Below are 22,711 nucleotides of genomic sequence, written 5' to 3'. Positions count from 1 at the left end.
GGCAGGGGGGCTGGGCAGCCGGGAATGCTGATCCGATGTCTTCTGACGGAGCATGCGTGGTTGTTCCAGTAACGAAGGCTACCGGCCACAAAGGGATCTGCGTTGCAAAAAAGAACCGCATGAGCGTGTGTCCCAGGTCGGAGCCACCAAGCCCAAGTCTCTGCTTTGTAACGCGCAGTGTTTCATACCAGAAAAGAACTCAAAACTCTGAATGCGTGCATCGTTCTTCTCCAACAAGCAAAACATCTCGATATTCATTCTTACATTCCCCAACATATCCACTGAAAACCGTAGAACTCACAGTTCGAACGGGTGACAATGAGTGACCAAAGCGCTCCTGTAACCAGCCCGTGGTTGTCGCATAGCCAGTGTTGTTCAGTCTAGACATAGTCTGGACATCCTCCCTGTCACCTGCTTCTACGGCACGACGGGAGGTAGTTGTAGAGAGTAACTATTGCAGCTTCGCGGGCTAGCGTGAAGCGTTGTACGCTCTGAGATTGCGGCTTTTGCACCAGACTTTAAGGCGTGGAGAGAGACATTGCGAGGAGAGAGAAAGACAGTTACTAATGCTGAGCGTAGTGATTGGCTGGCTTAGCGACCGTTCCTCGCCAGCGGGTGATAATTTTTCGTAACGCACTCATGCTGCGGCGTTTGCGTGATTACCTTGTGTGCACGTGTCGCTTGCATTCTGCATAGAGGAGAGAAAGTTTTGGAGTGGAAGTCAAAATGGATGCTTGATTGAGTAGTAGCCTGGTCCTTCAATACTTTTTTTACTGGTCATTGAACTCCCGCGAACGTTTCATACGGGGACAAAAGTGGACACCAGAGGTGCCACTGTAAGAAGGAGGGCATTGATCAGCCACGTTTGGCAGGGCTGTAGCGCGTTCGCGGAAGAGTTTAACGTCAAATACACTTCTTCAAATATTTTCGTTCTCCGTGTTCTAGCTAAAAAACATTGCAGCTATTAGCACTGTCAAAGTGACCCATGATGCGCGTTGTCAAATTGGCTAAGTCCTTGATTACTGGCAATGCTATAACAGAGTCTGTCTGTTATTTGACGCGCATTCGTAGCGTTCCAAATTTTCTTGATTCGTGCGTAGTCACTTTCGGGCTTAAAGAGAACACTGTGACTGGTTCTAGATGACTGATGGGTTAACATAGTTTGCACTAGACATTGCGGAGTTGCCGTGCTGTGACTGCACGAGGCAATAAATAACTCGAGAAACACCGAGTGTGAGAGATATTGTTGAAAAATATCCTGCCTTCGAAATCAGCGGTGTATTTTGCGTCTTCTATCTCAGATGTATGGATGCTGTAGTTTTCGTGCTTGGAAGACAGCTCATGATTTTTTGCTTATCGAGGCAAGGGCTCTTGTGTGTTGTTAAGTACTGCTGTTATACTTGTGATAAGATACACTGAGTAGGCTAGGAAATAAATGCAATGAACTAACTGGTAGGAAAATATAAACAAGTAGTATGTACCTTTCGTGTTACATAATTGAGGGCAGAAGCCGGTCAGACGCTCTAGCGATCACCTGAAAAACTAAAGGATACTGCCCAGTTGAGGCAACTATGTGTCTTGAAACCATAGGGTCTGCAACTCTTGAACAGTGGCAGCAGCAGCACTGCAAGTTTGGCAGCCATTATTTGCTTTTAGCATATAAGCCGTCATGTCTTGAGTCAATTGCGGAGTATAATGTAGCCCAAGCATTGCATTACATGCAAGGCAGAGGCCAGAGGTAGCCTCAGCTGGGTATTTCCATGGAAGTGCCAGCCACAACAGTTGACTGGAGCTGAAGTACATGCAGCTGATGGAAGAAAATGTCACATGCCACCCCTTATTTATCCATCACAAATCGAATTGTGGCAGCCACAATAATTGGTTCCGTGCATTTGCTTGTGAACTTTGTACATTCTGATACTACCGGCAAGCTTCACTGTTGTCAATTATTTATTGACATTATGTGTTCCGGGCTTACTTTGTGTTCGACAATTCAGATAAAAATTTTGTAAAGACAAATGAACAGTTCAACTTAATTAATAAATCTGATCTGTAAAAGTACAGTTTTCTGAACACACCAGTAGAATGCATTCATTTATGAAGTAAGGCTTTAGTGCATTAGTTTGTCATTTTAAATTTCTAGCTTACTGCTTGGCCGCTGTTCAACACCTTGAAGCAAAGAAAGGCAGCCAATCGCTCTGCTTAGACTTGCACTTAAGATGTCCGAACCCTCCTGTACGATTGAGCATTGCAGTGCCAATTTAATGAGCCACTTGCGTTAGCAATAGCAGGCTCTTTTGTAAAACTATACTGCTGCCTCGAAGTCTATGTCTATAATTTGCAGCTGCTGTTAATATATTTTAGATGCACCAGGAGTTCTGAGCTAGCACTGATGTCGATCTGCTTAGTGTACAAAAAATGCACCTGAGCTAACTGCTCATAAATTATCTAGCAGTGTCAGAACTAAGCGCCACCTGGGAAACTTTTTGAAAACGTTTGCTGATTCAGGAGATGTCATTCCAAAATGAGCGAAAGATGGTACATTATTTTTCTTTTTTTTTTATACTTCAGGCGAATAAATCGGCCTCGTATCTGCATGTTTCACTGCAAATGTCATCAAAAGACGAGAGCCTTGCGTCTGGAGAGAGTGAACAAAACGTTTATTTGATGTTCTGTGCAAAAATAATGATGAATCGTATTCTGGAGGTGCTGCGTTAGAGAGTCTAGATGCGAGCAACGAAGGCGAACGAGTACATTGAGGCTCGTTAAGCACGAGCGATATCCTGCAGGTATCTTCGAAAACGAAGGAAGGCGTGCGCGCCTGTCGTGGAGGCCATAAGATGTGGAACACAAAGCGACGGGCAGGTGCCACCACCGTGTCGTCTTAGCAAAGCATTGAAAAGACTTGCCTTTTTCAGCATCGCGTTTATTTGTGAGCAGATCCTGATAAACGTTATGGTTCTTGGAATTATTTATGTGTGCCTTCTCTAGTATAAAGTCACACATACGAAATATTGACGTGTTGTTATGGTGCCTCATATTTACAGAATAATTGCTTTTTTATTTACAATCGCACAAGTAATAACGCTCAAACTTGAGCAACATCGGTGGTCGCTGTGTGTGGGGTTGGCCGTTTGGGGTACTGTTGGGGCCATTTGGGGTATAGTTACGGCGGACAAGCAGACAAATGAACAAACAGAAAGACAAATAGAGAGACCAAACGTTTTTTGTCGATGCATCACAAGAAAGACTATCGTCTTTGAAATGTACACTGACTCCTTGTCGTGGTACATGTTAACGTTCATGTGTTGTTGCTGGACCTGAATAATAGGCTTTTTGAAAGGCTTGTCCGATGATGTTTTATCATTCTTCATGGTACTGATGCGCTATGCAAGCATCTAACGAGAACAGCAAGAACAGATGTAGCCTAATGTGCTGAAACCTAACAATAAACCTTGGTTGGAATTACCGCATATGGTGCAATACGCAGCTTAATGAATGAAAATCGGTCTTTCTCGCCGACAGAAATGGTAGTGTTTTGCCCATTTCAATTTTGCTCTATTTACGTCTGAATTAAAACGCTGCAGTTAAACACAACACTGCATGTCGTTTGGGTTTATAACTGCATAATTCACGGTTCAATTCATTTTGATCAGGACCCTGTCTTCGGGGGAATAGGATGCTGACTGAATATTACCAGCAAATGGTGACTAAGTTGGCCACATTTGATGCATTGTAGTTTGTTAAATATTCAGTATTTTACTATACTATTTTACATGAACTGGTTGCTGATGCAGTTTCTCTACCAGACAGAGGTTCGAAAAGTTTTCAATGACCGTCTCTTTGGAGAAAGGGCCATTGAGTTATATTGAAAGAAATGACAAATGATGGAGTTGACATAGAGGTTCAGCTTTTTTGCAGCAATAAATCTTTGATTGATAAGGTGAATTTTCCATATTTGTGATCCTATTTCCGGAGGTTCAATTCGTTGCATCGTAAAGAATGCTAATTTCGTTGCAGTTTAGTTGTGCTTTGATGAGAGATGTATATATTAGGATGACGAAGCATGCAATCCTCTTTCATAACGGGCCAGTCAAAAGGCTCTGACTTTTTTACACTCTCTAAAAAATCTTGGCAATTTAAAGAGTACATGGCAGCCATGATGTTTACTGAAAATTACAGTGTTGCACGCCCCGTAGAGCCTGCATTTTGAAGAACAAGTCCAAAAAATCAAAAATATGCAAATAATATAAATAATAAAAATGATTGGTCTTAATCGCAATCAAACCCGGGTCCTTCGCGTGTTGAACAAGTGTTCTGCCACACAGCCACGTCTCTTCTTGTGAACGCATCGAAAATAACTTTCTCCGCTTGAAAATGCAGTGAAAGTAACTTTCATGCTTTGTAATCACATGCGTCCTTTAGACATGCTTCACAACATGACATGCAATATGGCCGTAATATTGCGTGGTACAAGTGTACATTGCCATCGGGCGTCAGAATATGATTTACACATATAGACTTCACAGTTTGAAGCCAGTCACCTGCTGCAAAAGAGACACACGTTTGTCATGATCTGTAGAAAGTAAACGAAACAGGAACATTTTGGATCAAGAAAAATGCTTTAGGCGATAAACGTTAGCCAATGTACCCAACAATATAAACCAAGGTCACGAGCACACACTAATTCTTCAAAACACAAGAAACGTATTTACAATTTCAATGCCACTGAATGACCCTGACTGGGTGGCTCCGGCTTCGGGTTGAAGTCTCGTTGTGTCCGTTAAGAACGAAGCTTCCCAGGCGCATGATCATGCGATGCCTCGTGGGTACTGGTCAGGTTCCCCGAGTTTCCGGTAACCGTCGCGTCAAGTACACGCCATGGCTGTCGCTCTCGTTCTAAAGAGCGCGGCCTACGAAGCGCAGCCTCCGAACCTCCGGGCAGCGTCTGGGCAGTGTCGCACGGCGCTAAGCTTACCACCTTCCTGTTTGCCCCTTGCAGGTCACAGTGCACTCCTGCGAAGGCTGGGTCAGCTTACCAGGAGCTCTGCGGACGGACTTGCAGTGAACGCCTTGCCGCGACCCGCGCATGTGCACGCCTCTTGCGGTTGCAAAGACTCTCTTTCTTCTTTCCTCTCTGTAGGCCACGTCGCCTTTCGCGCATCTTTTCAACCTTTTCTTCCCGGTGTTATTTTACAAGGCCGAAGCTCCTTACGCCATGGGCTGTTCATCCCGTGTTTGTAGTAGTAGGCACCTCCAGTTTAGTCCTTATAATGTCCGCTGCATGGTGGTAGTTGTATATATTGAATATGTGATAAAAATATGCGAGATGGCGATACTTGGAGTGTTCACAGATGGATGGACGGACGGGTGGATAGATAGACAGGTGAACGGATAGAGGGTAGCTCGAACTGACAGACAGAGGGACGGCTGGATGGTTGGACGCACGGAAACAAGAACGAAAGGTTGAACGGAAGCAGTGACGGAGTTACGGAAGCTTCACCCCACTGATCGTCGTTCCCTGCGTGGGTATACTGTGATTCTTTACCTCGCTTCAGTTTACGATCTTCTTTATTCTATATACCTTCGCTTATACCGTTTTGTTTTATTGCTTCTTTCTTATCTTCTAACTCTTTCTTCAACAATTCCCGTACTCATGAAATAACACGCCTTCATTTCAAAAAATGTTTTTTTTAAACTTCTCCTGACGTCCAAGGCTGTCCGTTAACCTTGAGTACCACCTAGCCATTTTCTTGATGCACTTCACCAGTACACTCGCATCACACCATCGCTAATCACAGCACCACTGACCACTCTAATGCCACATCATGCGTCATGTTTATTGTTGCAATGTTCATAGTTCATGTTATAACACATTGTCCCGACTAGAATCACAAAACAAAACGCTCACTATGACAATAGACCTTTCATCCGTTGTCGTTATGAGGTCCTGCGAAAAAAATCAGCCCCCACGTTTTCTTTTTTCACATACTCAAGTTGAAAAGTATAATCCTGTAGCGCAAAACTCCATCGCTTCACTCGAACTTTAGTTAGCGTTGCTCTTCTTTGTTACTCGAGCCGCTCATGATCTCTGCAGTTTGAAGTGCCTACCATACAGGCAAACGTGAAAGCCTCTCACTGCCCGAACCAGAGCTAGACATTTGTTTCAACTGTTGAATGACGCTTTTCTCGCTCAAGCGTTTGCTTGCGTAAACCAACGGGTGAAGCGTATTGTCCTTTTCTTGCAACAAAACAGATCCCAGTTTATCTCTGATGCATCCGTGTGTAATACGATTGGGTGCTAGCAGATTAAGAGGTACAGCCATGTGCTGCTTGAATGCCTTAAATGCAGGCCCTTGCGCTGTTGTCCACTTAGCTGTAATGCTGGCTCCTTTATTCGTCAGTTCAATAAGAGGATCAGCTATCTGAGCGTAATGAGGAAAAGAGTCGGTTTAAAATCCCATCAACATCAAAAAAGACTGTCTTTTTTGGGTTTTGATGGCTTTGCCGTTCGGGTTTTTTCTAGGATATCTTCTTTCGCGGCAATGTGACTCAAGCTCAACTTTTGTCAAAGGAAATTGAGCGCTTGAAACCCCTATTCAAATTTGTTGGGCCTAAATTTCAGTCTGGCCTTCTCTAATCTGCGAAAAAGCTTCTGAAATGTTACATGCACTCCCTCCAAGTGTCGGTAGCCACAAGAATGTTGTCCATATTATCCTCGACACGGAAAGTCTATGCAAAACTCTCCTCTACATTTTCGTTTACACGGCTGCTGCGGTATCGAGTCCAATTGCCCGATATCGGCATCAGAATAGTCCTCGTGTTATTGAGAACGCTGTCTTGTTTTTCGGATGATCATCCTCATCTTCATCATCAGCAGGACTAAGTCCAGTGCAGGAGAAATACCTCTCCAATGTTTCGCCAGCCATTTCTATCCTGTGATTGCTGCTGCCAATTTATACCCACAAAGAACTCAATCTCATCTGCCCACCTAACCTTCTGTCTTCCGCTAGCCCGCTTGCCTTCTCTGGAAATGCAGTCTCTGGGAATACCTTTAATTACCAGCGGCAATACTGTACACGCACTACATGACTGACCCATGTGCATTTTCTCTTATTATTTTCAACTTTGATATCCTCAACCACCGTTTGTTCCCTAATACACTCTGCTCTTTTCTTGTTTTTAAGGTGAAAGCTACCATTTTGTTTTCAATCGCTCACTGCGTCGTCCTCAATTTAAGCTGACACCTCAATATAAGTATCCAAGTTTCTGCTTCGTAGCTAAGTACCGGCAAGGTGCATCTGTTATATTACTTCAGTTGAGGAATAGTAGCAATGTACCTGTCATGATTGGAGAGTGCTCGCCAAGTGTGCTCCACCCCATTCTTATTCTTTTAGTTACTTCAATCTCGTGGTTCGGTGCGACAGTTATTATCAGTCCTAAGTAGACATAGTCTTTTACCACTTCAAGTATACTAATACCTATCTCGACGCGCTGCTCTATTCTGAGGATGTTGTACATTATTTTCGTTTTCTGCACAATAATTTTAGGGTCTACCTCATTGCTTTTCTTGTCTAACTCCGCAATCATGAAGTGAAATCCGTCCCCTGAGTAACTTAGCAATGCATTGTCATTGGTGAAGCGCAGGTTATTAATGTACACTACACTAACTTTTATTTCTCACTGTTCCCATTCCAGGCCTCTGAAAACCTCCTATAAGCACGCGGCAAATAGCATTATGGAGATTGTATCCCCTGGCTTTACAGCCCTCTTGATGGGTATTCTGTTGCTTTCTTTAGGAAGCACTATGGTAGCAGTTCATCTCCTGTCGATTTCTTCCAGGCTGTTTACATATGCTTCATCGACACCCTGATCCCGCCGTGCCTGCATGACTGCTGATTTTCCATTGAATCAAACGCCTTCTTGTAATCTATGAAGGCTATGTATAATGGTTGGCTACTTTCTCAGCATATCTCTCTTACTTGATTGATAGTATGAATGTGGTGGGTTGCTGAGTAGCCTTTTGGAAATTCTGCTTGTTTCATTGGTTGATGAAATTCAATTGTTCTCTTAACACTTTTACCAATTACGTTTGTAAATAGCTTGTATACTACGGAGAGCAAGCTGAACGGCCTGTAATTTTTCAAGTCCTTGTAATCTTTTTTCTTATGTATTGATATGATTTTAGGAATTTTCTGAAATTCTGGTACTCTTCCAGTAAGGAGACACCTTGTAAACAAGGTGGCTAGTTTTTCTAACACAATCTGTTCTCAATCTTTCAGCAAATCTGATGTAACCTGATCCTCACTAGCAACATTTCGTCTTTGCATGCTCTCCAACGCTTTTAGGACTATTATCATTATTGTTGGGGTGTCATCTGGGTTACTGCTAGCTCTTATAGTTAAAGTCGTGGTTGTCTCGGCTACTGTACAAATCTCTGTAAAACACCTCCGCTATTTTAACTATCCTATTCATATTGGCAGTTATTTTGCCTTCCTTGTTTCTCAGTGCATACATCCAAGTTTTGTATATACCAAGTTTCCTCTTCAGTGCTTTGACGCTTCCCCCGTTCTTCAGAGCATGTTCGATTCTCTCCATGTTATACATCGTACATCGGATACCTTACGCTTATTAATCAACTTCGAAAGCTCTATCAACTCCATCTTGTGTGTTGTACTTGAGGCTTTATTAGTTTGACGCTTGTTATTCAGGTTCTTCGTTTCCTGGGACTGCCTCCCTGTGTCCTATCTAACTACCGTACCTTTATCTTTCACTGCACACTCCGTAACAATACTTGCCAGATTGTCATTCACTGCGTCAACGCTTAGAATGGTTTTCTCAATAAGAACCGAGTACCTGTTCTGAAGCGAGACTCTCAATTCCCGTACTTTCCCTCTCAGTGATAGCTCATTGATTGGCTTCTTGCGTATCATTCTTTGTTACTTTTTCTTCAAGTCTTGGCGAGTTCGCGACCATAGCATTCTATGATCACTAAATCGTACCTTTCCAAGCACTTCCACATCCTGCACGATGCTTCGGTGTGCACTGAGTATAAGTTCGATTTCATTCTTACTTTCGCCGTTAGGACTCCTTAATGTCCACTTATGGTTCGCTCGTTTTCGGTAGAAGGTATTCAAAATCCGCAAATTCTTGCGTTCTGCCAATTATAATAGCAGCTCCGCTCTACCACATCTGCTACCGATGCCATAATCTCCTACTGCCTGGTCACCACGCTGCTTCTTCCCAACCCTCGCATTGAAGTCTCCCATCATTATAGTATACTGTGTTTTTACATTACTCATTGCCGGCTTTACGTCTTCATCGAAGCTTTCAACTGACGCGTCATCATGGGTGGATGTAGGCGTGCAAGCTTGTACCACCTTGATCTTGTATATCTAAGTTTATTTGCGATACGTACCACCCTTTCTTTGTGCTATAGCATTCTTCCTTGTTGTCAGCTATGCTTCTGTGGATATGGATCTCCAATTCAAGTTCTCTTCTGTCAGCCAAGTCCCGATAGCAAAGAATGTGCCAATTCTGCAGCACCATATAGGCCTCATCTGTCCTCCTAACCTCACTGAACCCTATTACATCCCAGTTAACATTCTCTAGCTCCTCGAATAGTACAGCTAGACTTGCCTCACTAGATAAGGTTCCAGCGTTAAACGTTGCCAAGTTGAGGTTGCAATGGCGGCCTGTCCAAATTCAGAGATTTTTAGCACCCTCTGCTGCGTTGCAGATCTGACCTCCGCCATGATTATCTTCGAAGCCACTGGGGACTGAGGGCAGTGAGTTAATTTACGTATGTATGTGGAAGCTTCCGGCCAGGTACTCACCAGGGTGGCCAATACTCGTCTGGTTAGGGAGTGCGTTACTTGTGGTGACCACCGGTCAGGCGACACCCTAGGCCTCCTAATGCAGTTCCATCACCACGCGGTTTTTTATTCCAGTTGGGAACTGCGCGGCACCGGGGTTTGAGCCTCGGACCTCGTGCATGCGAGGCTGATGTACACTTCGGATGTACCTTTCATGGCCATTTTCTAATACCCCTTGGCAAAGTCTAACTTGAAAAAAAAACTTCCTTCCACCAACTTTTGCAAAGACTACGTCCACTCCCAGTACAGGTTCAGAGTTCAACACGAGTATATTGTTTAACCATCCAAAGTCTACGCAAAATTACTTAGAATCATCAAAATTCTTTACCACAACCAATGGTGTGTTATAGAATGATGTCGACTTGTCTAAGATCCCAAGGTGGAGCATTTCACGTACCTTCGTTTCGACGGGCTCTTGCACCACAAACAGGAAAAGACATTTGTTAACTTACACGGGCGTCGCAGTGGTACATTCTATTTTGCATTAAAGGCATTCATTCTCTCTTGCAGGTTGGAAATTATGTCGCCATACTTCTGCAATATTTCTTGAAGTTTCACTGCTTCACTTGCCCCAAGATTGGGATTGATCACGACCTATCCCTGCCCTGAGCTCTTCCTTCAGTTGCACGTTTTTACTTCTGTATCACCTCTCTCTCTGTAACGACCATACAGGTCACTTTCAATAATTTTGCCTGAACTCTCTCTTAATATGTTTTTCACATGTTTATGTGAATTACCTTCTTGACATTTGTTCCAAGGAGTTCTTTATCTACATACTTCGTTTCCTGTGTAACATGAAAGAGCTCCTAGCACTGCAAGAGTAGTTCATTTTTCTCACTGTTTAATGACACTAAAATTTGCCTCGAGGATTCAGATGCTTTGCCACGGCTTTTTTGTTGTAATATTCCTTATACCGTTCCCGGGATTCCCTCAAGATCTCCATTGCTAACTTTAATGTCTTTTCAAGTTTCATTTGCCGTTCTAACACTTATGTATACTTCATTTTAACGTTATTGTCGGGCACTGTTGAAATACCTCTGACCGTGCGACCATACAGCATCTCGAAATATGAAAAATATAGGCTTGCTTGCGGCACTTCCATGTATGCAAGCAATAATGCTGGTCAGTAGCGCTCTCAATCTGCTGGTCTTTCTTGTCACGTCTTTTTCACTATTTTCTTAAACATGCCGTTGAAAATTTTAGCCAGTCCAATGGACGTGGGGTGATATGGCGTAGTGAGCATCTGATGGATGAATAACGGTCTATTGAATTCTTTCATGAGTTCAGATGTAAAATTTGACCTTCGGTCACTTGGTATTTCTTTTTCCAGGCTGCATCAAGAGACTATATTTATTAGTTCTTCGGTGACAAATATTGCATATTTACTTTTCAGTGTGATATGTTCTGGATATCTAGTCGCCATGTCAACCATCGTAAAAATGCATCGATTCTCTTTGCTTGACGCTGGTGTAATTGGACCTATCATGTCTATTGCTACTCTACGAAGCGGTGTCTCCATTACTATAGTGAAAAAATAAACAGAGCGAAAAACTAGAGACCAGACGAAGAAGAACACAAACAGAGTGCTGCCTAACATTATCATGTTTCTCAAGGAGGCCCGGGCTACCTGTCATTTGGAAAACATTCTTTGGCAAACCTCGCATGACTTCACAAATCTCTTTACTTTGCTCTGTAGGCTCGGCCAAAAGAAAACTTTAATGAGCTATACCAAAGTTTTTCATATGCCTTGGTGACCAGCCATGATACTGTCGTGAGCCAATGTAAGTACCACTTGTCCTATACCTTCCGGCACGAGCAATTGCAAGGCTTCTCTTCCCGACGCAAAACAACAACTACACAAAAGACTGCTTAGTCCCTGATACTCGTGAACAGTCCAGCCTTTTCTTTTCGGGGCGTGTATCTTCGTCTTTCAAAGCATTCTTGAAGAACGCATCTTATGTTTACTTCTACAAACTCCTTGGGCGTCCCCTTCAGGGCCTCAACTGTGGGCACTTTCAGCGCAGCTAACGGCCACTGTGTTCTTCTCTGATGTACTTTTGTCATCAATTCTCGAGCCATTGCTTGGATGGGTTCTCTTTCATCAATTTGGGAGCTTTATGGCTGACCTTGTGCTCATCGTGAATTTCCGATTCTCCCTGAGGCAAAAGTAGTGCTCTTCCAGCTGTACTTCTCTATAATGGAAAAGGATTTTTCACTTTTCTGACGCGCTGTATATTACCCAATATGAGGTGCAGAGCGCTTCATCGAGGCGCCTAACGGTAATCCAACCACTCTATTAAGGCGTTGAAACCCCTATCTTGGCTTCGGGTAAGCGTCGCACTGTGCTGTCGACTAGCGTCACAGACGTGGGTTCACCTATAAATTACTGTTTGCGTACCAAACTGCATCTCACCAAATCTATGTCGGCTCCGCTATTTCAAAAACTGTGACTTGCGTTCTGTGATCCTCTCTATGTACAACCAGTAGATAAGGCCCACCTTCCTTCTGCTGAGCGTCTCCTTGTCTCTAGCAGTTCAGTTAGCTGGAGATTTCTCAGCCGATTTTGTCTTGCGAGCTTTACATACTGCCAAGGGACTACGCACTACGCAGGCAGCTTCGCCATTGCTTCATATTCTGCAGTCTACGATGCGATGGCCTTTCGGTGTACAGTGTTCCCAAACACTTGTGTATTATTGGTCCTCTCCTCCAAAACAACAGTTCCGGGCTCGATGACCGACATGGTTATACAAGAAACTCCTAATAACTCTTGATGTACCGCCCGTCATTCCTTTCTTTGTACCTCTCTCTACTTTAAGAAGCTTTTGCTTTGATTTACTGAAATTTTCGGAGCCTTGCGCTACAAAAAACTGATGAGCACACTCAGCATACTCATCAAAGCGTTTCACTACTCGTTCTTTAAGGGAAACACTGAAGTCTGGACAACAAGAAGTGAAAAATTTGTCGATTATGATTCTATCTAGGACACCTTTTTAAGTCTTCCCTGTGTTGGACATTTCCATTTATCTCTAAAAAGAATCCTTCAATCTGCAAATTAACTGTTTTTTCTCTCAGAACAAATTGACTGATAGCCTTTATTGTCGAACCAGAACTTATTTTGGCATTTTCGTAGCCCACAGAATCAGATGGATGCATTCTCCCGAACACGCTTATTGATTCGCCTACTAAACATAGACTCGTTGCTGTTGCCCACTCGCTTCTCTGTCATTCTTACCCCAAAGCGATCTGTTCAAAACAGTGCAGATCTGCATCTAAATCACCTCTTGTTTCCTCAAAAGGAGCCATTAGCTTGCGCTGCAAGTGCTCTTAGCTCTAGGAATCTCCGGTTCGACAGAAACGGATGATTAGTGTAATCGCCTCTCGAGCAAGACGGGTCCTTTAAGCGCAAATTTAGGTATCTCGTTTTTGGCTTTACGCACCTCACAAGCTTCCTTCTCAGCGCGCTCGAACAACGTAAGCGACTCCGCTTGGCTGAGTTTCGATGATGTCGTGTTTTCCGACAATTTTTAGTGATCCGTGTTTCTGTTACAAGTGAGACCAATGAAATCGGAGAAACATTTCTGGCAGGCTCGTCATAATTTGGTCATGATTTCTAGATGGTAAACAAAACAGAAACAGTTAAGATGACGAAAAATTTTTATGTGACAAGAATTAACCAATGCACAGAACAAGTGGTGAAAACCCAAAAAATAAACGAATGTCCCCAGCACACAATGCCCCAAAGCACAGGAAACGTATTTACAGTTTCCGCGCTGCTTAAGGTGGCTACGGTTTCGGGTCGAAGTCTCGTGAAATCCATGCACAAAAAAGCTTTCTAGGAGTATTACCGTTCGATTCCTCGTCGGCGCTGCTCAGTTTCCCGCAGTGTCCGGTAACGGTTGCGTCCGGTACAGATCGCGGCTGTTTCGCTCGTTCTCAAGAGTACCGCCCACGGAGCATATCCGCCGAACCTCTGCACCACTCTAAGCAGCAATGTCTCGCTGGGCTGAGCTGATCGCCCTCCATGTTGTGCTCGAGAGCTGCAGTGTAGCGTTGCGAAGACTGGGGCACTCTAACAGGAGCTCTACTGACGACCTTGCAGCAAACGCCTTGCCGCGACCACCACTCCTATATGCCTCTTGCCGTTCAACAGTGCTCTTTTTTCCCTCTCTGTCGGCCACATTATCTTGTTGTTGTTGTTGTTTTCCTGTGCAAATGGCTCGTACCAAAAGGAGGGGATTGGCCAATTATAAGGTGAATTTGCCCTATACTTTCAGCATTGCGTCATTCCTACAATACTTCTGTAACTTTCCCTCTTGGCTTCAGCGTACAATCTTCTTTATTCTATATGTCCCGCCGCGGTGGTCTAGAGGCTAAGGTACTCGGCTGCTGATCCGCAGGTCGCGGTATCGAATCTCGGCTGCGGCGGCTGCATTTGCGATGAAGGCGGAAATATTGTAGGCCTGTGTGCTCAGATTTAGGTGCCTGGTAAAGAACCCCAAATGGTTGAAATTTCCGGAGCCCTCCACTACGGCATCTCTCATAATTATATGGTGGTTTTGGAACGGTAAACCACACATATCAATCAAATCATCAATTTTTTATTCTATATACCATCGTTGATACCTTTTTATTTTATTTCTTCTTACTACTCCTGCTCTCTCTCTTTTTCAAACAATTCACATGCTCTTGACAACGTTACTGTACCTATTCTCTCAAGGCCATCTTGTGGGTGCATAGCAAGTTCGAAAAGACTTTATACACTAGTGTTTGAAGTACGCAATTTTGACATAATACCATTTTCGCATCGAACGTTTAACGGGGATGCATAAGGGTCTCCCAATTTTTACGGCGCTTTACAATATCTATCTCAAGGGGTGCTGTTTCAGCTCTGGGACATTCAATATTGTGAATATACTTTAACATTGTCATAGACCCCACTGGCACTTTCCAAATCTGCCGCTTATTTCCAACGAATAAAACCCTACATTTCAAACGTGTTATCTAAACGAGGAAGAAAAAGGGGAAGTTCCAGATTATGAAGGCGAAAATTCAGATGAAACATTTAGCATTTGATTTTAGATTGTTCTAGTGCGAAGACCATTCTCTTTCTATTGTTGGATTGTATTTACCTTCAAGCCATTCATTATATTTGGGCAACTCACGTCGTTTTGCAATGTCTCCGAGGTAGGCCAAGCACTTACCAAGTGACCATGTGATGACATTGTTATGTGATGTTGAGTTATGTGACAACAGAGAGACGTCCTAATGACCTCATCGGGTAACAGCCCCATCGGATGTGTCTTCGCATCTCCAGAATCGACACGAACGCTGACGATAACTTTTCACGTTATTGTTAGGATTCTGAGGCTTTCGCTTAAACAAAGACGCATTTGAAATGAATGTGCTGGAAAAAGCATGACCATGAGCTGTGGAAGCTGTGAGCCTGTTGTATGACAGTCACTTCAAAAGCAAGGAAAAACTTACAAAAGATTATCGCTGTTCTATGTGTCAGTGATAAGTGCGCCTGTTGGGGCGAGAAACCCTGCCACTAGTTCGGTACACTGCTGAAGTAACAAATATTGGTTTCTCAGACAAGGAAGACAATAGAATCAAAATTATTTTCTAAATATTGCTGGAAAAATCTTCTTTCTAATTTTATTTTTTGGCAATATATTTTCGCAGTTTCGCACCAATTATGTTGAAAACATTTTAAACTATGTTATCACGCTAACTTTTTATCACTTATGCCATGGATTGGGACCTGTTAAAGTGGACAGGAGACTCAAGCCGCCGTCAACTGTCATCGTGATTCCCGTGACGAAAGAAGCTTCTTCAGAGACCAGAAATGCAATACAGCGAGCAACCTCATCTGGCCTGCCGATTCGGCCAAGTGCGTGCGCTCCACCGGCCATCTCCTCCAGACTCTGCAAAAGTAAGAGCGATGTGGCGTGGAGTAATTGATATTAAATTCAAAGAACTTGTTAGGTTATTCAGTCTGTAAGGTAAACGCACTTGTTTAGAAGAGCATGACACAGTCATGTCTATTTATAATATTGTCACGAGGTTGTGATACACGCAGCACTTGAGAGGAAGCACGCAGGAGTCAGGGCGGTGTCAGGCGAACTGTTTATTGGGCGAACTTGTGCCCAGCAAAACAGGGCCAAACACAACTCGCAGCAACAGCGGCGTGAACAGTCGTCGGCCGACGGAAAAAAAAAGAAGACCCCCAGTGGCGTACTGCGCCGGCTTTTTTATACACGCGTCGTAATGCGTTCCAGAGTGGCATACAAGATAAACGCGGCCTGCGTTGCGCTTAACAGAAAGTGATAGGGTCTTCCTCCGTAAACCAAAAGAACCGCACGTGTCAGTCTTTTATACACGCGTCATAACGCGTTCCAGAATGGCATACAAGATAAACGCGGCCTGCGTTGCGCTTAACAGAAAGTGATAGGGTCTTCCTTCGTAAACCAAAAGAACCGCACGTGTTAGTCTTTTATACACGCGTCATAACGCGTTCCAGAGTGGCATACAAGATAAACGCGGCCTGCGTTGCGCTTAACAGAAAGTGATAGCGGCTTTCTTCGTAAACCAAAAGAACCGGACGTGTCACTACCCCCCTCTGAAAAAGCATCGTCCCGATGCTAAAGACAGAACATAAAAGAGAGTACATGCAATAAACTACATTAACAATGCGTCACAGCTAATCAGCGCGCGTAATAAGGTTGAAGTCGCACCACGTGTACGACTTCGGGTCGTGCACGGCGTCGTTGGGATGACGTTAAGCCATCGAGCACGACTTCATAGTCCAGTTCACCACGACGTCGGACTACCTTGTAGGGTCCAAAGTAGCGTCGCAGGAGCTTCTCAGATAATCCCCGTCGTCGTATTGGCGTCCAGACCCAGACAAGGTCGCCGGGTTGGTATTCGGTGGGGTGTCGTCGAAGGTTGTAGTGGCGCCTGTCGACCGTCTGTTGGCTCTTGATACGCAGGCGGGCTAGCTGTCGAGCTTCTTCAGCGCGATCCAGGTAGCTGGCGACGTCGAGGTCTTCTTCGTCGGTGCCGACCGGTAGCATGGCGTCAAGCGTCGTTGTTGGGCTCCGTCCGTAGACGAGCTTGTATGGAGCAAACTGCGTCGTTTCCTGCACGGCCGTGTTGTACGCGAAGGTTACATACGGGAGTATGGCGTCCCACGTCTTGTGATCGACGTCCACGTACATGGCCAGCATGTCAGCGATGGTCTTATTTAGACGCTCGGTGAGGCCATTCGTCTGTGGGTGGTACGCGGTGGTTCGGCGGTGGCTTGTCTGACTGTACCTCAAGATCGCTTGCGTTAGGTCAGCCGTAAAGGCCGTACCTCTGTCGGTGATGAGGACCTCGGGGGCTCCGTGGCGGAGGACGATGTTCTCAATGAAGAACTTGGCGACCTCGGCAGCAGTGCCCTTGGGCAAGGCCCTTGTTTCGGCATAGCGGGTGAGGTAGTCAGTCGCTACGACAATTCATTTGTTGCCAGAAGTTGGCGTCGGGAACGGCCCCAGTAAGTCCATGCCGATTTGTTGGAATGGCCGTTGAGGTGGTTCGACGGGTTGCAGAAGTCCGGCTGGCCTAGTTGTCGGCGTCTTGTGTCGCTGACAGTCCCTGCATGTTTTTACGTAGTGGGCGACGTCGGCAGTGAGGCGAGGCCAATAGTACTTTTCTTGTATTCGTGACAGTGTGCGGGAAACACCAAGATGTCCGGCTGTCGGGTCGTCGTGTAATGCTTCCAGAACCTCTGGACGTAACGCTGAAGGTACCACGAGGAGGTGGTCGGCGCGGAGCGGCGAGAAGTTCTTCTTCAGGAGGACGTTGTTTCGCAGGAAAAACGAAGCCAGTCCTCGGCGGAATACTTTCGGCACGTCGGCGGTCTTGCCTTGCAGGTAGTCTATGAGGATCTTGAGCTCTGGGTCAGCTCGTTGGCGTTCCGTGAAGTCGTCGGTACTTATGGGTCCCAGGAAAGAGTCGTCGTCCTGGTCATCCTGGGGCGGCGGATCGACAGGGGCGCGAGACAAGCAGTCGGCGTCGGAGTGCTTTCGTCCACTCTTGTAGACGACGGTGATGTCAAATTCTTGTAGTCTGAGACTCCACCGTGCGAGGCGCCCTGATGGATCCTTCAAGTTAGCTAGCCAACACAAGGCGTGGTGGTCACTCACGACTTTGAAAGGCCTGCCGTACAGGTAGGGGCGGAACTTTGATGTAGCCCAGATGATGGCAAGGCATTCCTTTTCTGTCGTGGAATAATTGGCTTCTGCCTTCGAAAGTGACCGGCTAGCGTAACTGATGACCCTTTCAAGTCCGTCGGTCCTCTGCACGATCACGGCGCCGAGCCCTGTGCTGCTTGCGTCCGTGTGAATTTCGGTGTCAGCTTCTTCGTCGAAGTGCGCCAGTATTGGCGGCGTTTGCAGGCGTCGCTTTAATTCTTGAAATGCCTCGACTTGCGGCATTTCCCATTTGAAGTCGACGTCGGCCTTCGTGAGGTACGTCAGTGGCTCGGCGATCCGCGAAAAGTTCTTCACGAAGCGCCTGTAATAAGCGCAGAGGCCAAGAATTCGGCGTACTGCTTGCTTGTCGGTGGGTGCAGGAAAGTCGGCGATCGCAGCTGTTTTCTGTGGATCAGGGAGCACTCCCGACTTGCTGATAACGTGGCCAAGGAACAATAGTTCCTCGTAGGCGAAGCGGCACTTTTCTGGCTTCAGGGTGAGTCCCGAGGCTTTGATTACCCGAAGAACAGCTTCAAGGCGCCGGAGGTGCTCGTCGAAGTTGGAAGAAAATACGACTACGTCGTCCAAGTAGACGAGGCAAGTCTGCCACTTCAAGCCTGCGAGTACTGTGTCCATAACCCGTTGGAACGTCGCAGGCGCCGAGCAAAGACCAAAGGGCATGACCCTAAACTCGAATAGGCCGTCTGGTGTTATGAAGGCAGTCTTCTCTCGGTCTCTCTCGTCTACTTCGATTTGCCAGTGGCCGGTTTTGAGATCCATCGACGAAAAATACTTGGCGTTGTAGAGTCTGTCCAGAGCATCGTCTATCCGTGGGAGGGGATACATGTCTTTCTTCGTGATCTTGTTCAGGCGACGATAATCGACGCAAAAACGTAGGGTTCCGTCCTTCTTCACCAACACCACGGGTGATGCCCACGGACTCGTAGACGGCTGAATGATGTCGTCACGCAGCATTTCGTCGACTTGTTGCTTGATGGCCTCGCGTTCCCGTGCAGAAACTCGGTAGGGGCTCTGACGGAGCGGACGGGCATATTCGTCGGTTATGACGCGATGTTTCGCGAAAGGGGTCTGACGAAGCCTCGACGACGACGAGAAGCAGTCCTTGTATTGGTGGAGTAAGGCTTTGAGCTCCTTTTGTTGCTGCCTGGAAAGGCTTTGATTGACGTCGAAGGCGGGCGCGGACACTGCTGTCGACGTTGCGGCTCCCTGAGAATCGGTGAGGGCGAAGGCATTGCTCGCTTCCACAAATTCGTTTAGATGTGCTACCGTCGTGCCTCTATTCAAGTGCCTATATTCGTTGCTGAAGTTCGTCACCATTACCTTGGCTTCGCCGTTATGAAGCTTGGCTATGCCTCTTGCGACGCACATCTGACGGTTTAGGAGCAGGTGCTGGTCGCCTTCGATGACACCTTGTAAGTTGGTAGACGCTTTGGTGCCGACGGAAATGATGACGCTCGACAGTGGCGGGATGGTTACCTACTCTTCTGTCACATTCAAGGCATTGTGAGCGACGTTGCAGTCTGACGCCGTTGCATTATCCGTGGACAGCGTGATTGACCTGGATCTTAGGTCGATGACTGCGCCTTGCTGGTCCAGGAAATTCATGCCTAAAATGACGTCTCGCGAGCATTGCTGCAGGACCACAAAATTCACAGAATACGTCTGGCTGTGAATCGTGACTCTTGCCGTGCAGGTTCCAGTCGGTGTTATAAGGTGGCCCCCTGCTGTTCGGATATCCGGTCCTTCCCATGCAGTATTTACCTTCTTGAGCTTAGCGGCGAAAAGACCACTGATGATAGAGTAGTCGGCGCCGGTATCGACTAGGGCGGTGATGCTGTGGCCGTCGATGACCACGTCGAGGTCGGTGGTTCGTCGTCTGGCGTTCCGGTTAGGTCGGGGCGTCGGATCACGGCTGCGTCGGCTTGGTCCGGTGCTGCTATGTCGCGTCGGCGGCGAGGCTTTGTCGTAAAGACTCTGCTCAGGCGGCGTACTGCGACTACGTCGGGAAAATTCGTGCGTCGTGGTCGTCGTCATCAGCAGCGGCGGCGGCGGCGGAGGAGGAGGATCTTCGGCATTGCGTCGTGCAGCAACCGCACCTCCATTGGTTGCTGCCTTTAGTTTCCCGGGTAGGGGCTTGGGGATCAGCCCCGGTTAGGGCCGGTGTACTGGCGGCGATCCGGGGAGACGTAGCGGCCAGGCGAAGGTGAACGGGATGGTCGTCGTTGTTGCCACTGCGATCCGGCGATGTAGTCGGCGATGTCGTGAGGTCGCTCACCTGGGCGCGGACGCGGCGCGTTCACGTCGAAGCCACGCAGTCCCATCTCACGGTACTGGCAGTAGCGGTAGGTGTGCCCGGCTTCGCCGCAGTGGTAGCATAGTGGGCGGTGGTTCGGGGTGCGCCAAACGTCAATTTTCCTCGGCGAGCGCTGGATTACTGGCGAGCGGGAAGGCGTCGGGGGTGGCGGCGGTGGCTGGCGACGAAACTGCGGAGACGTTGGGTCCTGGTGTTGGCGAGGAGCGGCGACAGGTCGTCGTGCAGTAGCGGCGTAGGTCATCGCCTCCGGTTGTGGCTGTGGCCGTTCAGGAACGCTCAGTGAGCGCTGTAGTTCCTCGCGGACTACGTCTTCGAGAGAGGCGACTTGGGGCTGAGACGATGGCAACATGTGGCGCAGTTCTTCACGAACAATAGCGCGTATGGTCTCGCGCAGGTCGTCGGGGCAGAGTCCTCGGACTTCTGCGACGTCTGGCGACATGCGCCGATCGTATTGGCTGGTCCGAATTTCAAGAGTCTTCTCGATGGTGGTAGCCTCGGAGAGGAACTCTTGTACCGTCTTTGGCGGGGTTCTGATCAGTCCGCCGAAGAGCTCCTGCTTCACTCCTCGCATAAGCAGGCGAACCTTCTTGTCCTCAGACATGTCGGCGTCGGCGTGGCGGAAACGTCGCGTCATCTCTTCCGTGAAGATCGTTACGTTTTCGTTGGGGAGCTGCACACGAGTTTCAAGCAGTGATGCGGCTCTTTCCTTCCGTACGACGCTTGCAAAGGTGCGCAGGAAAGCAACGCGGAAGTCGTCCCAGGTTCGAAGCGTTCTATGGCGAATATATTCTGCAGAATCTTTTTTTTAGCTCTAAGGCTGCCACGTTGTGCGATTCGTCATTTTTAAGAAAGATAGACAACAGACATATATAAGGCTAGAACAGAGTTTAGGGCTTCGGAGTATTTGCAAAGCTACTTCAAATGGTCCATTGTCAAAAGTACCATTAGTGAAAGCATCTCTGGGAATACGCGTGATCTCTGCAACACCAAATAAACAGCAAGCTGGTAAGTAATATTGCTTAGTGCGGATGGTGAAAAATGTGCATTTGCAGCAGAAGAACAACCAAACGGTCCTTCGTAAACCAAAAGAACCGCACGTGTCAATATATCCTTAAAGGTACCATCACAACGCCCGAGAGCCCGCATACGTGAAATATGATCCAATGCTCATGATATTCAAATAACGAAGTTTTACAAGGACTGGACAAAGTGAAGGCTTCCTGCAGCACGAGTTTGATTTCTTTAGTATCAAGTACGGCTCAAGTACATCTAACCCGTTTGGTTGTTCTTTTGGTGCAAATGCACATTTCTCACCATCCGCACTAAGCAACATTACTTACCAGCTTGCTGTTTATTTGGTGTTGCAGAGATCACGCGTATTCCCAGAGATGCTTTCACTAATGGTACTTTTGACAATGGCCCGTTTGAAGTAGCTTTGCAAATACTCCGAAGCCCTAAACTCTGTTCTAGCCTTATATATGTCTGTAGTCTATCTTTCTTAAAAATGACGAATCCCACAGCGTGGCAGCCTTACAGCTAAAAAACGATTCTGCAGAATATATTCGCCATAGAGCGCTTTGATTAGAAGGTCGGACCGTAAGGGCGCCGCAGTTTGCCACCCCTACGCTACACTGTGAAAGCTACTGCCCCCTTGAAATGCTTCCTAGATTTTGCGGTAGCGTTGGTCTTTCTTCGTAGGTAAAGAAAGTGTGGTCCCGTAAAATACGCTTCTAAGCAAGTGTCGATAGAGTACATTTGATGGTACAGTGCAATTTACAAAACAAGCTATCAGTCGCCACCTCCAACCAAAAAAAAATGATGTGGCGCTATCAGAACTGTGTGTAAACACTCCTTCCTGCACCACAACTCCTGTGCACACCAAATATGTAACTAGCATTGAAGCTGTCTTCAAGTCTGGCGTGGTGAATTAAAAGCTCGGCTGCTGAACTAAAGGTCGTGATGTCAATCCCGGCTGCGGTGGGTACATATTATTGGAGGGGACATTGTAAAAGCGCATGTACTGCGCGATATTAGTGCACGTTCCAAAACCCCGGTTGGTTCAGATTTCCAAAGCCCTCCACTATAACATGCGTCATATTCATATCGTGCATTTAGAACCTAAATCCCCATATGGTATGTTAACAGTTCCTAAAAAACAATCCAAGTAGGCGTCAAGCTTTGTACGAACGTCTTTGATGCAAACACGCGCCTATGTGTAATCTACATTACGAGTATTCCGTTGATACATACTGCCAGTAACCGTGTGT

The 22,711-nt window shown here is 46.4% G+C and overlaps 1 protein-coding gene across 2 annotated transcripts in view; it reads right to left on the bottom strand.

The window, feature by feature from the left end:
• Positions 1 to 15,517: 15,517 nt before the first annotated feature.
• LOC119167374 (3-oxoacyl-[acyl-carrier-protein] reductase FabG-like) overlaps positions 15,518 to 22,711 on the bottom strand; it is a 151,473-nt gene continuing 144,279 nt past the window's right edge. For both annotated transcript variants that reach the window (XM_075888633.1, XM_075888632.1), the window contains exon 9: positions 15,518 to 15,799. In XM_075888633.1, coding sequence (XP_075744748.1) covers positions 15,614 to 15,799 — 186 coding nt within the window. In that variant the 3' untranslated portion in view covers positions 15,518 to 15,613. The remainder of the gene's footprint in view (positions 15,800 to 22,711) is intronic.

The sequence above is a fragment of the Rhipicephalus microplus genome, chromosome 3 (assembly GCF_043290135.1).
Source record: "Rhipicephalus microplus isolate Deutch F79 chromosome 3, USDA_Rmic, whole genome shotgun sequence".
Classification (NCBI taxonomy): domain Eukaryota; kingdom Metazoa; phylum Arthropoda; class Arachnida; order Ixodida; family Ixodidae; genus Rhipicephalus; species Rhipicephalus microplus.
Note: the sequence above shows the minus strand (reverse complement) of the source record. Positions and strands in the feature narration are given on the sequence as shown.